Genomic DNA, 23,775 nt, shown 5'->3' with positions numbered 1-23,775 from the left:
AAACAAAATAGAGAACAATAGAAATTATTTGATTTTCTTTGGTAAAAATATCACAGCAAAAATATTTTAACTTAAATAGTGGTGTCCCTCCAAATAATAATGGATAAAAATGTATAATCTGCTTCATTTGTTTAAAAGACAAGCCAGCTCAAATCACTTTAGCATCCGAAAGAATGAAATCACAGATTTTGTCATTACCCCAAAGATTTTTTAAATCCGTGCAGGCCAGCCGAATAGGAAAAAGGACATTTGCAAAGAAATCTTGTCGTACCACTATGGCAGAAGGGTGTTACCCTGTATTTCTGTACAGTGCCACACAAACTAAAGACAATGCCCAAGCATTACAGAAAAGGACCAATAAAATCCCCAAAGTTTGCGAAAACGTTCTAAAATGGATTTACCTTGATGGTGCTGGCCATATTTGTTCAGGACCTTTCAATCCTGGTAAAACACAATGATGTAAATTTGAATATAATTTTTTTCTGGACAGCAAGCTAGTTGAGGTTCCACTAAGCGCCGTTTGGAGCGGATGAGATTGTGCTAACGTTGGGAAGTGAAGTCAGCCAATAGCAGGAAGAGGTTTCTATTGGTTCTGGCCACCGCAACTCGAAGAAACAGGATATTTGGGAGTGAGGAGATAAGAAGTGTTAAAAAAAGTTGTTATTCTTGATGATGTGTGTTAGAAGTTTTATTTTTTAGTAAGGAGGGGTAAGGTTGTAGGGGGGAACTAGCCAAGAAGGCTGATCTGAGGGGGTCTCTACTGACACAGGCAGGTGCGAAGTGTGTGTCTGTGTGTGTCTCAGACAGACATAAACCCATGACAGGATGCAGATGTCTGATCCTACGGTCCATACTTGACACGCTTGCCTGCCATGAGCCTCTCTAGAGGCCTAACAGTTGAGGATAGCTACAGTGAGGACATCACTAACCTTGACACAGAGCACTCAACACTTTCGAGAAGCTCATTTCACCACTTTTGAACAAGGGACATTTCAACATTACTACACACTTGATTTTTTTATCAGGTTTTTATATACTTTATCAGGTTTTTATATACTTTATCAGGTTTTTATATACTTTATATACTCTACTTACATAAACTCAATTGAGTAGCATGTCAGGTCACATTTATGCCTCAATTTAGTACACTACCTACATAATAAACAGAACAACTGAACATCCTCACAATGAATTCAAATCGAATCAAATCTAATGTTATTTGTCACATGCTTCGTAAACAATAGGTGTAGACAACAGCGAAATTATTACATACGGGCCCTTCCCAACAATGCAGAGAGAAAGAAAATAGTGAAATAATAGAAAAGTAATAATAAATACTCAATACGTACCGATATACATGGGGTACCAGTATCGAGTCGATGTGCAGGGGTACAAGGTAACTAAGAATAAATTACAGATAATAAACAATAGCAGCAGCATATGTGATGAGTAAAAAAAAAGGTTTGTGCAATTAAAGGCCCCGTGCAGTCAAAAACATGATGTTCTTATGTTTTATATATATTTCCACACTATGAGGTTGGAATAATACTGTGAAATTATGAAAATGATGATAATGCCCTTTCAGTGTAGGAGCTGTTTGAAAATACCTGTTTTGATGGGATGGAGTTTTGGCCTGACTGGGGACATCACCAGGTGGTAAATTAATTAATAGATCGATGCAAAACAGAGTTACAAACCTTGTAACACAGAAATGATTTGATATTTTACCTTTAATGGTAATTTAATAGAGAAAGGGATGTGAGCGGCTCAGCCCCTCCTTTCTTCAGGAGGGTCTGGTTGGGTCTGAAGACTAGAATTGAGAAAGCAGCAAAGCTGAGCAGCCCTGATAAGGAGGTGGAGTCAAGGAGCAAGTAAAGGAGAGGAAATCAGAGCGCAGCCTGACATCCTGCTGCCGACCTCTGTCAAAAGATTTCACGCACACACAAACAAACAGGCAGGGGCATACCCAGCTGCACTGTGATCTCTGACCTGAGACCACTCTCAGGTGTGCGGTAGAACCACGGTTCAAACCTGCAAGCCCTACCCTCAGTGGGACTCCATTCTACTGACTGCAGTGGTTCTGTGGTCCGAGACAGCATGACTAGAGTTCACATTGCATTGTAAACCGACTGTGGCTTTGCATCATATCAGTTACAAAGAGAGGAAGTGGCTGTGACAAGAACAGTGTTTTCTCAATTTTGAAAGGAATTTAGTCATTTAACACCTGATATGTGACCACTATCTGCTATTGAATACAAGTCTGTTGTTTTTGCAACAAATTGAGTTTGGGAGGGGGCAAAATACATTACATGCATTATTTTGTACCAAAACCAACAAACACATGATAGCATTTTTAACTTGTGATTTGAAGTTATTGATGGGTGTGCATTTTGTAAGACTTTGAAATGTTGCAAATATTTAGCATTGTCTTTCAACAGATGACAAGATGACAAGATGACATTACATCAAAGAAGAGCAGGAAGAGAAAAATCCAACAAAAGATCAGAAAATGTGCTAGTTATCAAAAAGTTTCTGCTTCTCTCTCTCTCCCTCAATCTCTCCTGTTGTCTGACTGGTTTAATGGCCTTCTGCAGGAAGTCTGTAGGATATAACCCCTGTTCCCCTCTCTCACTAAACCTGGGCCGCCCAACACTGCCGACACACAAACACACACACACACACACACACACACACACACACACACAAAACGTTTGATTTCATCTAATTTTAACATTCTGTCATAAAGAACACATGTTCAACTTAATTAAAAATATATTTTTCCCATCTCAAATACTGTTGTTAGTGCCTATTAAGTGCCCAAATGTATCTTAAATCAGCCATAAATCCCCTGGGAAATGGAAGCTTGTTGTGTGCGCCTGTTCTTCCCATGTGGGGTCGCCTGATATGAAAATGGGATCGTGGGAGAATTTCCAAAATCTTGAAAAAAAATATATATATAATCTCAGCAAAAAAAAGAATGTCCTCTCACTGTCAACTGCGTTTATTTTCAGCAAACTTAACATGTGTAAATATTTGTATAAACATAACAAGATTCAACAACTGAGACATAAACTGAACAAGTTCCATAGACATGTCACTAACAGAAATTGAAATATGTGAATATCCCTGAACAAAGGGGGGTGGGGTCAAAATCAAAAGTAACAGTCAGTATCTGGTGTGGCCACCAGCTGCGTTAAGTACTGCAGTGCATCTCCTCCTCATGGACTGCACCAGATTTACCAGTTCTTGCTGTGAGATGTTACCCCACTCTTCCACCAAAGCACCTGCAAGTTCCCGGACATTTCTGGGGGGAATGGCCCTAGCCCTCACCCTCCGATACTACAGGTCCCAGTGCTCAATGGGATTGAGATCCGGGCTCTTCGCTGGCCATGGCAGAACACTGACATTCCTGTCTTGCAGGAAATCACACAGAGAACGAGCAGTATGGCTGGTGGCATTGTCATGCTGGAGGGTCATGTCAGGATGAGCCTGCAGGAAGGGTACCACATGAGGGAGGAGGATGTCTTCCCTGTAATGCACAGCGTTGGGATTGCCTGCAATGACAACAAGCTCAGTCCGATGATGCTGTGACACACCACCCCAGACATGACGGACCATCCACCACCTCCAGAGTACAAGCCCCGGTGTAACGCTTATTCATTCGACGATGAACGCGAATCCAACCATCACCCCTGGTGAGACAAAACCGCGACTCGTCAGTGAAGAGCACTTTTTGCCACTCGGGTCTGGTCCAGTAACAATGGGTTTTTGCCCATAGGCGACGTTGTTGCCGGTGATGTCTGGTGAGGACCTGCCTTACAACAGGCCTACAAGCCCTCAGTCCAGCCTCTCTCAGCCTATTACGGATAGTCTGAGTACTGATGGAGGGATTGGGCATTCCTGGTGTAACTCAGGCAGTTGTTGTTGCCATCCTGTACCTGTCCCGCAGGTGTGATGTTCGGATGTACCGATCCTGTGCAAGTGTTGTTACACGTGGTCTATCACTGCAAGGATGATCAGCTGTCCGCCCTGTCTCCCTGTAGCGCTATCTTAGGCGTCTCACAGTACGGACATTGCAATGTATTGCCCTGGCCACATCTGCAGTCCTCATGCCTCCTTGCAGCATGCCTAAGGCACATTTACACAGATGAGCAGGGACCCTGGGCGTCTTTCTTTTGAAAGCTGATTGAGCTGTCATGTGATCTAATGCATTTACGGGACACTGTGGACAAGTTTTGGTTCCCGACTCAAAGTGAATACCCTGCTGTCTCCCTCTGAGCATTAATGCCGCGTTCAAAACAACTGGGAACTTGGAAATCTCCGACTTCCAACTTCAGTGCATTCAAGACAACTGGGATCTCGGGGGGAAATAATGTTGAACTCGGGAACTCTGTTCAACTTGGGAACTCTGGCCTCTTTCTAGAGCTCTGACTTTCCGGCCTAATGGTCACTGATATCATGATTTGACCTTGCATTCCCAGTTGTCTTGAAAGCACCATCAGTGCTCTCGTCTACATGAAACCCAAATATCGATTCAGGTTGGATGTGACAGCAGAGATGAGGTGCACACAGTCGACCACATCCCCTGACTTTGAGAAGCTCTGTCACGACATGCAACAAACACACCCATTTCATTAGTGGTGGTGAGATAAGATACATTATGTCAGACTAATTTGCAATTGACTGTCATAGCCCCACATTAAAGTGCAAGTGAAAGTGCTAGTTAAGTCTTTTTATGTATTTAAAAAAAACATTTTGGGGGGGGTCGAGGTGAGGAGGAGGATTATTTAAGCTACCTTTTGTATAGGTAGGGTTCCAGATGTTTTCGGAAGATGGGCAGGGGGAAACCATTGAGGCTCCAGGACAGAGAAGAGCATAGCCTGAAGGTAGGGAGAGGCAGTTCCTCTTGCTGTCCGTAGGTAAGCACCATGGTCTTGTAGTGGATGAGAACTTTGACTGGAAGCCAGTGGAGTGTGCAGAGGATGACATGAGAGAACGTGAGAAGGTTGAAAATCAGGCGGGCTGCTTCGTTCTGGATAAGTTGCAGAGGTTTGATGGCACAAGCGGGGAGCCCAGCCAACAGGAAGTTGCAGTAGTCCAGAAGGGAGAGGATAAGTGCCTGGATTAGGACCTTAGATTAGCTTCCTGTGTGAGGTAGGGTCGTACTCTACGGATGTTGTAGAGCATGAACCGGCAGGAGCGAGTAACTGCTATGATGTTTGCAGAGAAGGACAGGGTGTTGTCCAGGGTCACGCCAAGATTCTTTGCACTATGGGAGGGCGACACTGTGGAGTTGTCAACCATGATGGAGAGGACTTTGAGCAGGCAGGCCTTTCCTGGGAGGAAGAGCAGCGCCGTCTTGTCGAGGTTGAGCTTGAGGTGGTGGGCCAACATCCAGGACAGTATGGGGAGCACTGAGATAATGTTAGATGATTGTCTGGCTGGTTGGCTGTTACTGCCTGAGATCAGATGATGACTTTAAGAAATTAAAAATAATAAAGTAATCAAATAAAAAACTAAGTAATATACACAATATGAAATATTGTATTTAATGTATAGTAATTTCCTTTTTCTCTATTGATGTCTACCCAATGTGGACCTGACAGAGACAATTAAATGTTTTTAATGTTTTGGCAATTGACTGTTCACTATTTCATTGAACGTTCACTATATCTGGCTTTGGAATTTCCATAAGAAAGCTCTAGAATATTTTTTTTCTGTCATTATTTCATAATTATTTCACGAAAACCATGACCTCAAAAAGCACTAATTGCTCAGCACTAACGCACACACGCACACAAACACACACACACACTTTCACTTGGCCCGTTTATAAATACAGCAGCCCTGCTCCACGCAGCACATCCTCCACTTCAGGGGCTCCAGAAGAGGAGGAAGCTCCACTATAGACTTGTGTGCGTAAAAAGCCATATTGATGCTCTTGGGCAAAATGCTTGGTGTCACAAGTGAATGTCTGGTTGTATGGGCTAGTGTGTTTGGACCTTAACAATAGAGGAAGGAAGAGTGTGAAGGGCTTGGTCACATGCTGGGTACAGTATGTGTGGACTGTGGAGCACTTGGGCACACGGCTAATGCTAATGGAAATCGTCTGTTAATCCCAGTACAAGGGCAGGGCATTGGCAGATAACCTACTGCAGGTAAAAGTGGAAGTGTTCCTAAGATGTGTCTCAATGGTACGTGACTCTGAAAAGTCCTCCATGTAAATAGGTGAGGCAAAAGTGTTAACTGAATGAAAAATATTGACATAGCAGACCAAGTTAAGGCTCTAACGATCAATCTACCTTTCTCTCCCTCTCCCTCCATCAATGAATGACTCACACTCTGCGCTGTCTACATGGCTTGTTCGTGTTCAGCTCCTAGTGGAGTAAAGGGCCTCAACAGAGGTTCTCCATCGAACACCCTCTGATGTAAACTACTGTAAACAACCAAACGTTGCTCTCTATGTTCAGCCTAATGACCAGGTATGTGTGCCTCCTGTGGCACAGGGCTCATAAACTCCATTAACAGTTGGCTGACGGCTAGAGCTCCTCCATTACCGTCTGAGAGCAGAGGGTTGAACAGATCCCAGTCTGTGTGCTGGTGGTCTGCCTGTTGGTCTGCCTGTGGTAGCCCTGTGGGGAGGCAGGGTGGTCACAAGAGAGAGAGCAGGAAACCAGCATCCCTCTGCCATCCGACATACACTATATGCCCGGCTGCCACAGACATTTATGGAGACTTACAGTAGTACACCGATTCTGATGCTTTATAAGCATGTTTATGACCTATTGTTAACGTTAATAAGGCTCCAAAGTGGCATATCGTGCAAAAAATATTTGTAGGTTAGATTACAGTTCATGACGAGTATTATAATTCTGGGTTGGTTATATCATGTTAGCCTGCCTTCTCTGCATATCAAATCAGATCAAATTGTATTGGTCACATACACTTATTTAGCAGATGTTATTGCGGATGTAGCGAAATGCTTGTGTTCCTAGCTCCAACAGTGCAGTAGTATCTAACAGTTCAAAACAATACACACAAATCTAAAAGTAAAATAATGGAATTAAGAAATGTATAAATATTAGATCAAATCAAATCAAATTTGATTTGTCACATACACATGGTTAGCAGATGTTAATGCGAGTGTAGCGAAATGCTTGTGCTTCTAGATTGGATAATGTCGGAGTGCAATTGACTAAAATACAGTAGAATAGAATACAGTATGTGCATATGAGTAAAGCAGTATGTAAACATTATTAAAGTGAATAGTGTACTATTATTAAAGTGGCCAGTGATTCCAAGTCTATGTATATAGGGCAGCAGCCTCTAAGGTGCAGGGTTACGTAACCAGGTGGAAGACAGCTGATGACGGCTAGTGATGGCTAATTAACAGTCTGATGGCCTGATGGCTGTTTTTCAGTCTCTCGGTCCCAGCTTTGATGCATCTGTACTGACCTCACCTTCTGGATGATAGTGGGGTGAACAGGCCGGATGGTTGATGTCCTTGATTATCTTTTTGGCCTTCCTGTGACATCGGGTGCTGTACGTGTCCTGGAGGGCAGGTAGTTTGCCAGTGATGAGTTGGGCAGACCGCACCACCCTCTGGAGAGCCCTGCGGTTGCGGGCGGTGCAGTTGCCGTACCAGGCGGTGATACAGCCCGACAGGATGCTCTCAATTGTGCATCTGTAAAGGTTGTGAGGGTTTTAGGGCCAAATTTCTTCAGCCTCCTGAGGTTGAAGAGGTGCTGTTGCGCCTTCTTCACCAAACTGTCTGTGTGGTTATCAGCCTCTTATTTTGATTATTCACTTCACTAGAATTTTCTTTTTTTCTTCTTTACCCCCTAATTCACCATGTTTTCCTTCTTCTTTGTGTACATTTCCAATCATTTGTTTATCTCTCTTAGAAATCAAATTCTGTTATTTTTTTATGGTTTTGTTCTATAAACATTGAAAGGGGAAGGTGATTACAAGCAAGATCAGGGTTTCTTACCTCTCCTGCTCATGTTATTTTTGTTGACCTTTTAAACATTTAATCATACATTTTTGGTGGTATTTTCTTGTGTGCAAATAAATAAATACAAATAAATAAAATAATTGGTTTTCTTATTCACTGCGAGTATTACTTCAGCAGTCCCATTAAAAAAATAAAGACTAAGAAGTTCCTGACCACAATCCAGATAGACAACATTTCAAAGAATGCATTGGATTTAACAGCAGCTCATCTCTCTCAAAAGCCACTGCGTGAAAGCTTTGAGCTCAATGTATGAAAAGGACTTTGTAAATAAAGTTAGCAATATTACTCGCTATTAGGTATAAAACAAAACTGATGGGCATGTATCGTTTCCATTACAGAACAGTAGTATATACAAATAAATTTGAACTTTTAGTTTCCCTCAGCCCAGCTCTATCTCGGTTCCTAAGCACTGTAAAACACTGCCTGAGCCTGTTGAGACTGAAGGAGTGAAGGGCTACATTTAAGGATCACTTACACCTTAACACAGCCTGGCAGTATCCTGCAGCAGCACTGCATGGATGCTCATTTAGCATTCCACAGCCTCCTGTAGCATTGTATTCATACAGGAAGAGGGAGGAAGGGAGAGAGGGAGATAGAGAGAGAGCGAGAGAGAGAACCCCATATTATTTGAATTAATCACTATGGCCAGACGGTTATATTAAAAATAACATAAATGTTTTTTGCCTTCGGTCATGATGACTCGTCTGTTGCTTGCCAAAACACTGGCCTGAAGCTGACGGTCTTTCTGGCAAGCCACATGACCGTCATGTGTTTTCTATTTGACAGGAGCCATCCAATCTCGCTACGCGACATCATCACAATGATATATGACAGGGTTGGACGGCACAGGGCACCAGTCACAGCACAGGCTCTATGGAACCTGACCCTGAAGTGATGGGATACGGTTTTAGACACAACATCATGTCACTCATTCGTAATACAAAGAAGGTTTTGTCTACACTGATTTCAATGGGAGATATTAAACCATATCAAAATAAGCACAGATCAGGCTTTACTGTGTTCCAAATTTGGCCTCGCAAGTTACAGTGTAGGCATGATGTGTGCAGTCGAGGAGTAATCTCACCCTAGATGTGTAGGGGCGAACCAGGAAGTGGTAAACCACACGACCTGCCTCTGTACAGTCCGGGAGGAGAGGCGGTTGAAAGTTTGGAAAAAGTTAACTCAGAGAGGTCATTTGGAGCCCAGCCCAGCATGTTCACTTCCTAGCTACAATCTATTTGTATTTATTCTACAGTGATGAGATTAAAGACAAGCAAACAAACTAGAAACTATCATAAAAGAAAACCTTGGGTTAAAGTAGGGTATAACTGTTAGGATGAGAAAAGCCAAAGTTTTACAGACATACAGTACCAGTCAAAAGTTTGGACCCACCTACTCATTCAAGGGTTTTTCTTTATTTTTACTATTTTCTACATTGTAGAATAATAGTGACGACATCAAAACTATGAAATAACACATATGGAATCATGTACAAACCAAATAAAGTGTTAAACAAAAAATATAAAATATATTTTATATTTGAGATTCTTCCAAGTAGCCACCCTTTGCCTTGACGACAGCTTGGCACACTCTTGGCATTCTCTCAACCAGCTTCACCTGGAATGCTTTTTCAACAGTCTTGAAAGAGTTCCCACATATGCTGAGCACTTGTTGGCTGCTTTCCATCACTCTGTGGTCCCACTCATCCCAAACCATCTCAATTGGGTTGAGGTCCGGGGATTGTGGATCTGATACAGCACTCCATCGCTCTCCTTCTTGATCAAATAGCCCTTACACAGCCTGGAGGTGTGTTGGGTCATTGTCCTGTTGAAAAACAAATGATAGTCCCACTAAGTGCAAACCAGATGGGATGGCGCATCGCTGCAGAGTGCTGTGGTAGCCATGCTGGTTAAGTATGCCTTAAATTCTAAATATATCACAGATAGTGTCACCAGCAAAGCACCCCCACACCATCAATTTCTGAGGCTGGTAACTCTAATGAACTTATCCTCTGCAGCAGAGGTAACTCTGGGTCTTCCTTTCCTGTGGCAGTCCTCATGAGAGCCATTTTCATCATAGCGCTTGATGTTTTTTGCGACTGCACTTTAAGACATGACTGACCTTCATGTCTTAAAGTAATAATGTACTGTCTTTTCTCTTTGCTTATTTTAGCTGTTATTGCCATAATATGGACTTGGTATTTTACCAAATAGTGCTATCTTCTGTATACCACTCCTACCTTGTCACAACACAACTGATTGGCTCAAATGCATTAAGAAGGAAAGAAATTCCACAAATGTACTTTTAACAAGGCACAGCTGTTAATTGAAATGCATTCCAGTTGACTACCTCATGAAGCTGGTTGAGAGAATGCCAAGAGTGTGCAAAGCTGTCATCAAGGCAAAGGGTGGCTACTTTGAAGAATCTCAAATATAAAAAACACTTTTTTGGTTACTACATGATTCCATATATGTTATTTCATAGTTTTAATGTCTTCACTATTATTCTACAATGTAGAAAAATTAAGAAAAATCATTGAATGATTAGGGGTGTTCAAACTTTTGACGGGTACTCTACATTCCTCTCCAGCTAACCTCCTTTAAGTTGATTAAGGGAGAGTGCTGTTCTTCCTCCATAATTCATAATTCTCTATACACCAATGGAAGGTATCTTATTCTTGAAGGGGACCTGTTCTTCTCTTCTAGCTATCCAGGTTGAAGTAGCTCCCTATAAGTCTACCTGTGTTATCACAAGGGCAGAGACCCAGGCAGACTGCCTGCCACTCTGTGACATATTTCATTCGGCTAGACCCAGACCACTGGCACGCCAGCCCTCCGTGAGTCTTGCCACAAGACTGGCGGGGTGAAGCCACGAAGCAGGAAAGAATGTCCATGGCCAGGAGGGGAGAGGGACAGAATTCCTGCCTTCTCACATCACCTTGCCAATTTATACTGTATATTCAGCTAGGACCAAGTCAACAGTAAACAATGGATGTAGTCCTCATGTATTGCTTTGTATCGTGCTGAGCAGGTTATGAAGTATGATATTATAAATGGGGCATGATGATGAAATCATCAATGGTCTATTGTCATGCTTCTTTTGAATTCACATCTCAAGAGATGCTTTTACATTCTTTGGCAACCTGCAGGTAACTGATGGAAACATTTGAGTAAATGACCGATACAAAGTATATTGAAAGCAGATGTTTCCACACAGGTGTAGTTCCTGAGAAATTAAGCAATTAACATCCCATCATGCTTAGGGGTCAGGCATAAAAATACTGGGCAGGCTATTATTTTGGCTACCATGGCTATTGGATGACAATGCCCCCATCCACAGGGCACGAGTGGTCACTGAATGATTTAATAAGCATGAAAATTATGTAAATATACCATGGCCGTCTCAGTAACCAGATCTCAACCCAATTGAACACTTATGGGGGATTCTGGAGTGGCGCCTGAGACAGCGTTTTCCTCCACCATCAACAAAACACCAAATTATGGAATTTATCAACGAAGAATGGTGTAGCATCCCTCCAATAAAGTTCCAGACACGTGTAGAATATATGTCAAGGTGCATTTAAGTTGTTCAGGCTCGTGGGGGCCCAACGCCCTATTAAGACACTTTATGTTGGTGTTTCCTTTATTTTGTCAGTTACCTGTACGTATCTGCCAAATGTGAGAACAGACAGTCATGTCACCAATACCAAATGATCAATACATGATGGGTGCATGTCATACATCCTTCCTTTATAATTGTGATTTATTATTAAGAAAGTACTATTCATAAAGCATATGCATATTTATTAACTATTTCAAATCGAATCAAATCAAATTTTATTTGTCACATACACATGGTTAGCAGATGTTAATGTGAGTGTAGCGAAATGCTTGTGCTTCTAGTTCCGACAGTGCAGTAATATCTAACGAGTACTCTAACAATTCCCCAACAACTACCTAATACACACAAATCTAAAGGGGTGATGAGAATATGTACATGTAAGTATATGGATGAGCGATGGTCGAGCGGCACAGGCAAAGTGCAATAGATCCTAAACAGAGAGTGTAACCAAGATGTATTGATGGTATGATTTGACGTTTTAAGAGCACACTGTGAAAAGCTCCAACACAGGGTCACGAGCCTACAAACAAACAATCCATGCTAGAGGAAAAACAGCAACATAGCGTAACCCTTCTTCCCAACCCCAACCAAACCCAACCAGTGGAATTTCCCAGAACCTCCAGTCCAACCCTCTAGCTGTCTGTTCGGGTCACTCTACCAGACACTCCAATAGAGTCATTTGGCACCCTGCAAAGTGGTCCTTTTGAGAGCAACCTGCTGCAGGCTGGTTTCCAGGCAGGGCCTCTGCCTTTGTCCCTCGCTCCATGCCAGGAATGGAGGACTTAATGTTTTTAGCTGAGCAGGGCCGGCGGGGCCGGGGCCCTGAGACACTACACACAGTGTGCTGAAAACTTGGAGTCCTCAGTGGGATAGCATCAGTCATCCTGATGGTGGAAATAAACAGTCATTCCTGACTGCTGCTGTTGCTGCTTCTGGAGCTAAGATTGGCCCAGCCTGTGACAGAGCCTGGACACAGAGCCTGCACATTGAGCCTAGAGAGACTCTGAGGTTTATTTATGCTCCTCACATCCATGAACCCAGAGGCTTGTTCTGCCAATTAGGCAGAAAATGACTAGGAATTGCTATTGTATGGAGGATGGAATAGCTACACTCTTAGGAAAAAGGATTCCAAAAGGGTTCTTTGGCTGTCCCTATAGGAGAACCCTTTTTGGTTCCAGGTAGAACACTTTTGGATTCCATGTAGAACCCTCTAGGATTATACCTGGAACCAAAAGTGTTCTACCTGGAACCAAAAAGGGTTATTCAAAGGGTCTCCTATGGGGACAGTCGAATAACCCTTTTAGGTTCTAGAAAGCACCTTTTTTCTAAGAGTCTACACCTGGTTATTTTTACATATAGGATTGCAGTTCATGTTCTAGTTATTCCACTGTAATTGGACAGGCGTAATGAAGCCTGAATTTTAACTTGAGGCTTATGAACACATACAGTGCATTCAGAAAGTATTAAGAACTCTCGACTTTCTCCACATTTTGTTACGTGACATAATTTATTTACATAAGTATTCAGATCCTTCACTATAAGACTCGAAATTGAGCTCAAGTACATCCTGTTTCCATTGATCATCCTTAAAATGTTTCTACAACTTGATTGGAGTTCACCTGTGGTAAATTCAATTGATTGGGCATCATTTGGAAAGGCACACACCTGTCTATATAAGGTCCCACAGTTGACAGTGCATGTCAGAGCAAACACCAAGCCATAAGGTGGAAGGAATTGTCCGTAGAGCTCAGAGACAGTATTGTGTTAAGGCACAGATCTGGGGAAGGGTAACAAAACATTTCTACAGCATTAAAGGCCCCCAAGAACACAGTGGCCTCCATCATTCTTATATGGAAGAAGTTTGGAACCACCGAGACTCTTCCTAGAGCTGTCCGCCCAGCCAAACTGTGCAATTGGGGGAGAAGAGCCTTGGTCAGAGAGGTGTCCAAGAACTTAATCGTCACTCTGACAGAGCTCCAGATTTCCTTTGTGGAGATGGGAGAACCTTCCAGAAGGACAACCATTTCTGCAGCACTCCACCAATCAGGCTTTTATGGTAGAGTGACCAGACGGAAGCCACTCCTCAGTAAATGGCACGACAGCCCGCTTGGAGATAGCCAACAGGCACTTAACCTCTTTGATCTCTAGGGGCGCTATTTCATTTTTGGATAAAAAACGTTCCCGTTTTAAGCGCGATATTTTGTCACGAAAAGATGCTCGACTATGCATATTCTTGACAGTTTTTGAAAGAAAACACTCTGAAGTTTCAGAATCTGCAAAGATATTGTCTGTAAGTGCCCCAGAACTCATTCTACAGGCGAAACCAAGATGATGCGTCAACCAGGAAATGAGCAGAATTTCTGAAGCTCTGTTTTCCATTGTCTCCTTATATGGCTGTGATTGCGCAAGGAATGAGCCTACACTTTCTGTCGTTCCCCCAAGGTGTTAGCAGCATTGTGACGTATTTGTAGGCATATCATTGGAAGATTGACCATAAGAGACTACATTTTCCAAGTGTCCGCCTGGTGTCCTGCGTGGAATTCGGTGCGCAATTGCCAGCTGCTTGTACTTTTCCATTTGATTGAGGGGAGAAACCATGCTTCCAAGAACGATATATCAATGAAGAGATATGTGAAAAACACCTTGAGGATTGATTCTAAACAACGTTTGCCATGTTTTCAGTCGATATTATGGAGTTAATTTGGAAAAAAGTTCGCGTTTTGAGGACTGAATTTTCGTTTTTTTTTGGTAGCAAAATGTGATGTATAAAATGGAGCTATTTCTAATACACAAAGAATCTTTTTGGAAAAACTGAGCATCTGCTATCTAACTGAGAGTATCCTCATTGAAAACATCAGAAGTTCTTCAAAGGTAAATGATTTTATTTGAAGGCTTTTATGTTTTTGTTGAAATGTTGCGTGCTGGATGCTAACGCTAATGCTACCGCTAAATGCTACGCTAGCTAGCTACTTTTACACAAATTATTGTTTTCCTATGGTTGAGAAGCATATTTTGAAAATCTGAGATGACAGTGTTGTTTACAAAAGGCTAAGCTTGAGAGATGGCATATTTATTTCATTTCATTTGCGATTTTCATGAATAGTTAACGTTGCGTTATGGTAATGAGCTTGAGTCTGTATTCCTGATACCGGATCCGGGATGGGGAGATCAGAGAGGTTAAAGGAGTCTCAGACCATGAGAAACAAGATTCTCTGGTCTTCTGAACCCAAGACTGAACTCTTTGGCCTGAATGCCAAGTGTCACACCTGGAGAAACCTGGCAGTATCCCTACGGTGAAGCATGGTGGTGGCAGCATCATGCTGAGAGGTTGTTTTTCAGCGGCAGTGACTGGGAGACTAGTCACGATCGAGGGATGGATGAACGGAACAAATTACAGAGAGATCCTTGATGAAAACCTGCTCCAGGGCGCTCAGGACCTCAGTCTGGGGCAAAAGTTCACCTTCCAACAGGATAACAACCCTAAGCACACAGACAAGTGTCGCTTCGGGACAAGTCTCTGGATGTCCTTGAGTGGCCCAGCCAGAGCCCGGACTTGAACCTGGTCGAACATCTCTGGAGAGACCTGAAAATAGCTGTGCAGCGACTCTCCCCATCCAACCTGACAGAGCTAGAGAGGATCTGCAAAACTCCCCAAATACAGACGTGCCAAGCTTGTCGCGTCATATCCAAGAAAACACAAGGCTGTAATCACGGCCAAAGGTGCTTCAACAAAGTACTGAGTAAAGGTTCTGAAAACGTATGTAAACATGATATTTCCGAATGCACTGTATAACTCAAACTTTCACACACAACTATCCCACTGACACAAAAATGCATTCCTTTGTAGACTACATGATACGATCTATTTCAGAGAAGAAAAAGCAATCGCCCACTGAAGAACTGCAGCATTAATTTGTGACTTTTTATATAGGCTGCTGAAAATAGCACAGGAAGCCAGAGATTGCCTCCCAGACCCCCCCACTCACACAGGAACACATAAAACAACCTGTGGTCTCTAACCCAGAGCCTTACACAGGATACACAGACTGAGAACCTGAGAAGGCAAAGAGTCAGAGAAACAGAAACAGGGTGAGAGACAAAAGATGAGAGAATAATACTAAGAGAGAACAGAGAGGAGATGAGAGGCAGGAAAAGAGAGGAGATAGAGAAGAAAATACATGACAGAGGAAAGAAAGAGTGGGCACAAGAGAGTAAACTATGTCAACAGGAGAGTGTAGACACAACAGAGGAGAGATAGAATATAGGAGAGGAGGAGTGCGGGATGGATTACCTCTGTGTGCTGCGGAGCACTGTCTGTCTATCTCTCTCTCTAGCTGCCACGCTTAGCAGCACATCTGGCCTGGCTGACTGACTGCCTGCAGCCGGGGCCATGTACAGATGTGAGCGCGTGTGTCAGCGTCTTGGTCACAACTTGGCAACCGCTCCGGCCCTGCGCCGAGGCTGCCGGGTAACAAATGACTGAAATATCTACCCAGGTTTGCTCCACATGCCGGGCCTGCACAGAATTTAATTGAAACGTGACCAGACCGCAAGTTTCTCTCCCTCTACCCCACACCCCCTCTCCTTGGTCTTAAAAAACACACATGACCGAAGAATCCAAAGAAAGAAAAAGAGAGAGAGAGAGAGAGAGAGAGAGAGAGAGAGAGAGAGAAGGGCTATGGTCTGATCCCCGCGCAAATAAAATTCCTGAAATCTCAGATTCTCAGTGTCTCAGATTTCTTGGAACGATGGGCGAGAAGTCTAACCTGCTCCTCTTTGTCAGACTTGGAATTGTGAGGAATTGACGTGTGGGAATAGCAAGTATAGACACGCTTATAGACCAGCAAAACACAGGATCAACCAGTCAGTGAGGATCTATGGTTTCCACAAGGTAGCAGTCCATTCAACTCAATGGTGACTGCAGAGTCCCTGGAAATGTGTACAATGTTCCCATTTAGAATATACTTCCACAGAGGAAGCAGATCCCCTGAAGAGAAAAGAGAGGTGGATATAACACACAGATCACTGAGTCTCTGTATCCACAGTCTCTCCCAGTCTGTCCCCTACTCCCACAAGTCACCAGTCCTCCACTCATACACAGACTTTGAGGTCTTTTACAGTGATATTAGATAGGGCTGGGCCCCACGATACAATATTACAACTCTACTTAGGTGCCGATACGATATGTATTGCGATTCTCACAATTCTATATGTAAGAAGCTCATTCCTGACTGCTGATGTTGCTGCTTCTGGTGCTAACAATGGACCAGCTGAATGCACAAAACATTAGGAACACCTGCTCTTTCCATGACCAGGTGATTCCAGGTGAAAACTGTGATCCCTTATTGATGTCACTTGTTAAATCCACTTCAATCAGTGTAGATGAAGTTGAGGTGACAAGTTAAAGGAGGATTTTAAAGCCTTGAGTGAATTGAAACATGGATGTGTGCCATTCAGAGGGTGAATTGGCAATACAAAATATTTAAGTGCCTTTGAACGGGGTATGGTAGTAGGTGCTGGGTTTTTCACACTCAACAGTATCCCGTGTGTATCAAGAATGGTCCACCACCCAAAGGACATCCAGTCAACTTGACATAACTGTGGGAAGCATTGGAGTCAACATGGGCCAGCATCCCAGCATCCCATGCCCCAACGAATTGAGGCTGTTCTGAAGGCAAAAGGTGTTGCAACTCAAGATTAGGAAGGTGTTCCTAATGTTCTGTACACTCATTGTATGTCTGCTGCAGAGAGACAAGCGAGAGCATGAGAAATAACCTACTTTTTATAACCTACTGTTACCCATCATTCAGCACCATTAGGAAGCACAGACCTATGGAGGACATCGAATCACACATAACTTATTAATGTCCTAACTGACATGTCATATGACACAGTCTCATGACTGTTGGCATTAAATTGTCACTTGTTACGACCAAATGCTGGGACATGCAGACTTGTTAATAGTATGTCAGATTCAGTACATGTAGACAACGACGTAGACTGCAATCTGCAGACTCCACGGTCTCGGGCCTGCAGCCAAACCAAATAGGAGTGATCACACACTGGAGCCATCCACAATGGCCCTATTGCTTCCCTCAAAAGACACAATCTCCCTATCATTCACTTGAGTCAACCCAATGCATTCACAGATCTACTAACCTAAAACGTTAAAAGGTGAAATAATGCTACGATAACGTCACAATAGCGCTACACACAGGTGTGAGGCTAACAGGGAGCCCAGACCTGCAGACAATACCACAAGGGAAACGTAAACATCAGGTTTCATTGTCCAATACTGGACCATGAATAGCTACAATCCTGGACTATTTCCTTTTGGAAAAGTATTCTCCAGGCTGATATGAAACCCTATCCTGTGAATAGGATCCTTGGGGGACCCCCATCTGGTCATCCTCTGTATTACTGAGGAGAGAAGGGGAATTTATGGAGATAAAAAGCGGCTCTGCAGCTAGTAAAATTAACGCCCAGCAGTCACACAGTACACTGTCATGGCTTTAAAATAAACAGACATAACACTGCTGGAGAGAGTCAGTTGGCCCACTCTAATCCACTGGTATGGAGAGAAAGGAAGAGGATGGGAAAAGCAGTCCAGCTCAATCATTCCCAGAAGAGGCCATGAAGTTACTCACTCACACACATACCGGTCACTCGCACACTTACGGCATGCATGTGCAGTGCGCACACAAGCCCGCATGCACGCACACACAGTGTATACGGATTCCACACTCTACTTCTCTGCTTTGATACACTTGTGCATCTCCTCCATTCACAGTATCCAAATGGACTGAGGAGACTCTTTCAGTCACAGAATATGTCCAACAGAGTACTCTCTCTGACTAATAAGTGACAAGCAATTGACTAAAATCAAAAATGTTATCTACGTAATCCCCAAATGTCATTATTTATCATGAGGGCAATAAACAATAACTAGTAATGCTGCATACTCCAAGAAAGGTTAACTTCTCAGCTTTCAGTTAAAACTAATTATACATTGCTGTGGTGTAGTCACTTTTAAGGACACAAGCTCAAGTACACAGTACAAAAACAATCAAAATATGAAAATATGAAATCATTTATATCTTTTTTTTGTGATTAAGATTTTGTCTAATCGCTGCAAATCCCCAACGGGCTTGGGAGAGGCGAATGTCGAGTCATACGTCCTCTGAAAATCTCTTAACCCGGAAGCCAGCTGCATCAATGTGTCAGAGGAAACACAATTTAACTGACGACCGTAGTCAGCCTTCAGGTGCCCGGCCCGCCACAAGGAGCCAAGTAAAGCTCCCCTGCCAAACCCTCCCCTAACCTGGATAACACTGGGCCAATTGTGCACCGCCCTATGGGTCTCCCCGTCACGGGCGGTTGTGACATAGCAACAGTAGTGACGCCGCAACACTGTGATGCGCCTTAGCCTGCTGCACCACTCGGGAGGCCGCATGATGTATTTCCTATTCAACAAAACTGTATGAATAAGGCCTGAAATGACTTATATTTGTCTAAATATACTATAAACAATTTATAAAATGACGCGATAAGATTTTACCTTCCTTATAACTGTAAAATACATACAGTGCCTTGCGAAAGTATTCGGCGCCCTTGAACTTTGCGAACTTTTGCCACATTTCAGGCTTCAAACATAAAGATATAAAACTGTATTTTTTTGTGAATAATCAACAACAAGTGGGACACAATCATGAAGTGGAACGACATTTATTGGATATTTCAAACTTTTTTAACAAATCAAAAACTGAAAAATTGGGCGTGCAAAATTATTCAGCCCCTTTACTTGCAGTGCAGCAAACTCTCTCCAGAAGTTCAGTGAGGATCTCTGAATGATCCAATGTTGACCTAAATGACTAATGATGATAAATACAATCCACCTGTGTGTAATCAAGTCTCCGTATAAATGCACCTGCACTGTGATAGTCTCAGAGGTCCGTTAAAAGCGCAGAGAGCATCATGAAGAACAAGAAACACACCAGGCAGGTCCGAGATATTGTTGTGAAGAAGTTTAAAGCCGGATTTGGATACAAAAAGATTTCCCAAGCTTTAAACATCCCAAGGAGCACTGTGCAAGCGATAATATTGAAATGGAAGGAGTATCAGACCACTGAAAATCTACCAAGACCTGGCCGTCCCTCTAAACTTTCAGCTCATACAAGGAGAAGACTGATCAGAGATGCAGCCAAGAGGCCCATGATCACTCTGGATGAACTGCAGAGATCTACAGCTGAGGTGGGAGACTCTGTCCATAGGACAACAATCAGTCGTATATTGCACAAATCTGGCCTTTATGGAAGAGTGGCAAGAAGAAAGCCATTTCTTAAAGATATCCATAAAAAGTGTTGTTTAAAGTTTGCCACAAGCCACCTGGGAGACACACCAAACATGTGGAAGAAGGTGCTATGGTCAGATGAAACCAAAATGTAACTTTTTGGCAACAATGCAAAACGTTATGTTTGGCGTAAAAGCAACACAGCTGAACACACCATCCCCACTGTCAAACATGGTGGTGGCAGCATCATGGTTTGGGCCTGCTTTTCTTCAGCAGGGACAGGGAAGATGGTTCAAATTGATGGGAAGATGGATGGAGCCAAATACAGGACCATTCTGGAAGAAAACCTGCAAAAGACCTGCAAAAGACCTGAGACTGGGACGGAGATTTGTCTTCCAACAAGACAATGATCCAAAACATAAAGCAAAATCTACAATGGAATGGTTCAAAAATAAACATATCCAGGTGTTAGAATGGCCAAGTCAAAGTCCAGACCTGAATCCAATCGAGAATCTGTGGAAAGAACTGAAAACTGCTGTTCACAAATGCTCTCCATCCAACCTCACTGAGCTCGAGCTGTTTAGCAAGGAGGAATGGGAAAAAATGTCAGTCTCTCGATGTGCAAAACTGATAGAGACATACCCCAAGCGACTTACAGCTGTAATCGCAGCAAAAGATGGCGCTACAAAGTATTAACTTAAGGGGGCTGAATAATTTTGCACGCCCAATTTTTCAGTTTTTGATTTGTTAAAAAAGTTTGAAATATCCAATAAATGTCGTTCCACTTCATGATTGTGTCCCACTTGTTGTTGATTCTTCACAAAAAAAATACAGTTTTATATCTTTATGTTTGAAGCCTGAAATGTGGCAAAAGGTCGCAAAGTTCAAGGGGGCCGAATACTTTCGCAAGGCACTGTATTTGTATAATTAGTGTTAAAGGAAATGTGCATATTTTCTAAAGGTCTCAAATGATCAAAATGTCTGCCCCATCGCTGTGAACGTCTCACAGAGCTCTAGCTTGGCTTTCTGAACTCGTTAGGAACTTGCCTTTCACGTCGTATTAATATTGTCTGTCTATGACCAACAGAAAAAGGGTTTTGTTTAAAATCTATTGATTTAGATTACTGGCTATAAATCAATCTCTGCATGTGATACAGCGAAGAAACCACTCTCTCCTGCTGCATTACCATGTAAGGATTCTAGGCATATACGTTGTTAGTGGCTGTGATATAGGGTTCAGCCAGGAGTTAATGGACAGTCGGAAGAGCGAATGAAATGGTAGGAGGGACATCCGACTTTACGTCTGAGAGGTTTTAATGGTACAGCTGATCCAATGCAGTATGGACAAGGTTAAGTGTAGAGATGTTGTCTGGACCAGTGGACTTACTTTGGTGGGGCCTGCAGGATCTGCTCCAGTCTGAATCATGACCCCCGGCTGACATCAGAGACACGAGCAGCACACACAGCCTGAGAGAGAGAGAGAGAGAGAGAGAGAGAGAGAGAGGGAAAATGATAGATGGGAGAGAGTGAGAAAGTGATGGGGATATTGCCATTCAATATCAATAATATTGTGAAATCATTACTAATATATTTCTGTGTGTACTGTATTACTGTGTATTATAGGGACTGTTCTAATCATTTTGGTAATGACCTGTGTCCCCTAGCCACTGGGGGACACCCATCGGTTAACAAAGGCGTCTAGCCTTGGCAGGACCCACATAGACGACACAATGCTGACACCGTGGATGAGCACTAACCCCGCCATGGGGAAACGACTCTAGACAGAGACCTCCATTTAGCGTGACGGGGCAATCCCCCCAGTTCCATAAATAAACAGCTTGTACGGTCACGGCCGACTGTCGCTGTGAATGTCAGGCACATAAAAGCTCCATTGGGTCATAATATGTGGCCCATTAGAGTTAACCAGTGGGGCTGGAGAGGTAGGCACGTCTCTCACTCGCCCTGGGCTCTCCTCGCCTCTCTTCCGTCCCACCAGCCACATCTGGGAGCCATCAGTGCACAGACAGCAAGCGGCCCCCCGGCCACTGGGAGCTAAGCCGGCTGTAATTACTTACGCATGATTACGCATGTTAATCAAAGGCTGGGCCCAGACGCCACCGCCGCACTTGTTTATTATTTATACTTCGTTAAGCAACGGGACGCTCTGATTATCCCGTGTCATTGCTTCATTATCATTGTCATGGAGAGGAGGGGAGTGTGTGGAGGGGTGGGGCGAGGGGAGAGTGTGTGTGTGTGTGTGTGTGTGTGTGTGTGTGTGTGTGTGTGTGTGTGTGTGTGTGTGTGTGTGTGTGTGTGTGTGTGTGTGTGTGTGTGTGTGTGTGTGTGTAGGAGAAGGAGGCATGCAGTCTAAGCAGCTCTTGAACAGCCCACACTTTAACCACGATGGGCCGTATGTACAGGCCACTGACCTCCAACAATTACACTCCATATTATTTATAGAAAAAAACATCTTGCCCAAAGAGTGTCTGCTTCCTTTTTCTTTCTCTGAGGGACACTGGTATCCAGCAGGTACCAGTGAAGCGTGGATTCAAGTTAGGCATTGCTAAGGTGATGGCCAACAGGCCAGGTGACATCATACCCTGAGGATGTCATAATGGGTGCCCTTTTGGCCCAACATAGTGGCCTCCCACTCACTCTGTCGCCCTACTGCCTGCAGTACTCTGATACCCTGTGGGGAACCAAAGGCAACCAGGAGGGCCAATTTATCATCACACACATACACGCCAGAGCACACACACTTAACATAACAGCACACACAGAGCAGGGAGCCACGACACACAGAGAACACAGAGAACATCCCAACATATTCCAGAACACCCATGGAGGCCAGCCACCACAGCAAACGGAGCACACATGCACACACACACAAAATATACCAGGGAAAGGTACTCCTGCAACTCAAATAAAGCAAGAAAAAGATACCACAGAATAATAACTCTTTGTGCAATATGCCACATTCATAATTGGTTGGTGTTGGCCTATAAGAAACATGATATTGGAATCTGCCAATAATCTCTTTCATGGCCAGTTAGACATAGTGTTAGTCACTCTCACTTAGATATCACATTCAAAAACTGCAAACATTTCTCTCCACCACATGAAATTAGTTATAAAATTGCTAAATCTTCTCTCCGCCCCATTGTAAAAATGTGTAGAATTGCAGGAAATTAACATTCTCACCGCTGCCAAGATGGATGGCGCTAACATGTTTTGCTCACAAGCTGGGGGGGGCACTCCAACAAAATTTCACGTATGGACCCCAAAAGGATATGAATGTGGGTACGCAGACCCGCAAGTCACTGCCACCCCTCATGATGAATTCAGATTTATTTTTGGCCCCCAACCCCATCAAAGTTGCCCATCTCTGGTGTAGAGTGAGTGACAGGCATACCCAGCCAGGGATAGAGTTATGCTGCTGCTGCTGCAGCCAGTGGCATGTCATTTCAGCCAGAGCACTTATAATTATGCCCTGTTTTCTTTGAGAGAAATAAAACTTTCCAGAGAGTAAAAATGCTCCAGGCAAGGAAAAGAGTGGCGAGTGACATCACAGCCAAGTAATTCATTTTAAAGTGGCTCAGATTAAGATTGAGATTAAGCACTAAATTGAAAAGGTATGGCGGTAAGAAAAAATGAACAAGAGTACACTTTGGGCTCTATTTTAACAAGCTTAATGCAATGGTAAATCTAAGCTCTGGCGGTAGCGCTATAGGTCCAGGGGGGGGTGTCGCAAATGTTTTTGCTATTTTCACAGCCGTTATTATGAGCGCAATGGCTTGCGGTGGCGTGAAAGGGCTGGGTTTTGATGAATAAACAAGTTGTAGGCGTCACG

General features: G+C 43.3%; 1 protein-coding gene across 10 annotated transcripts in view; it reads right to left on the bottom strand.

Annotated features, from left to right (window-relative positions):
• The window catches only part of LOC139423173 (transcriptional regulator Erg-like), a 94,740-nt gene that overhangs the window by 36,549 nt on the left and 34,416 nt on the right, over positions 1–23,775 (bottom strand). For 5 of the 10 annotated variants that reach the window (XR_011635808.1, XM_071174886.1, XM_071174888.1 and 2 more), the window contains exon 2: positions 21,313–21,392. Coding sequence is in view for 8 of the 10 variants with exons in the window: in XM_071174886.1 (XP_071030987.1) it covers positions 21,313–21,351 (39 nt within the window). In the remaining 2 variants the exon portion in view is untranslated. Of the gene's footprint in view, positions 1–401; positions 562–21,312; positions 21,393–23,775 lie in introns of those variants that run through there. The other 5 variants (XR_011635809.1, XM_071174890.1, XM_071174891.1 and 2 more) reach the window with 3 other exon arrangements.

The sequence above is a fragment of the Oncorhynchus clarkii genome, chromosome 12 (assembly GCF_045791955.1).
Source record: "Oncorhynchus clarkii lewisi isolate Uvic-CL-2024 chromosome 12, UVic_Ocla_1.0, whole genome shotgun sequence".
Lineage (NCBI taxonomy): Eukaryota > Metazoa > Chordata > Actinopteri > Salmoniformes > Salmonidae > Oncorhynchus > Oncorhynchus clarkii.
Note: the sequence above shows the minus strand (reverse complement) of the source record. Positions and strands in the feature narration are given on the sequence as shown.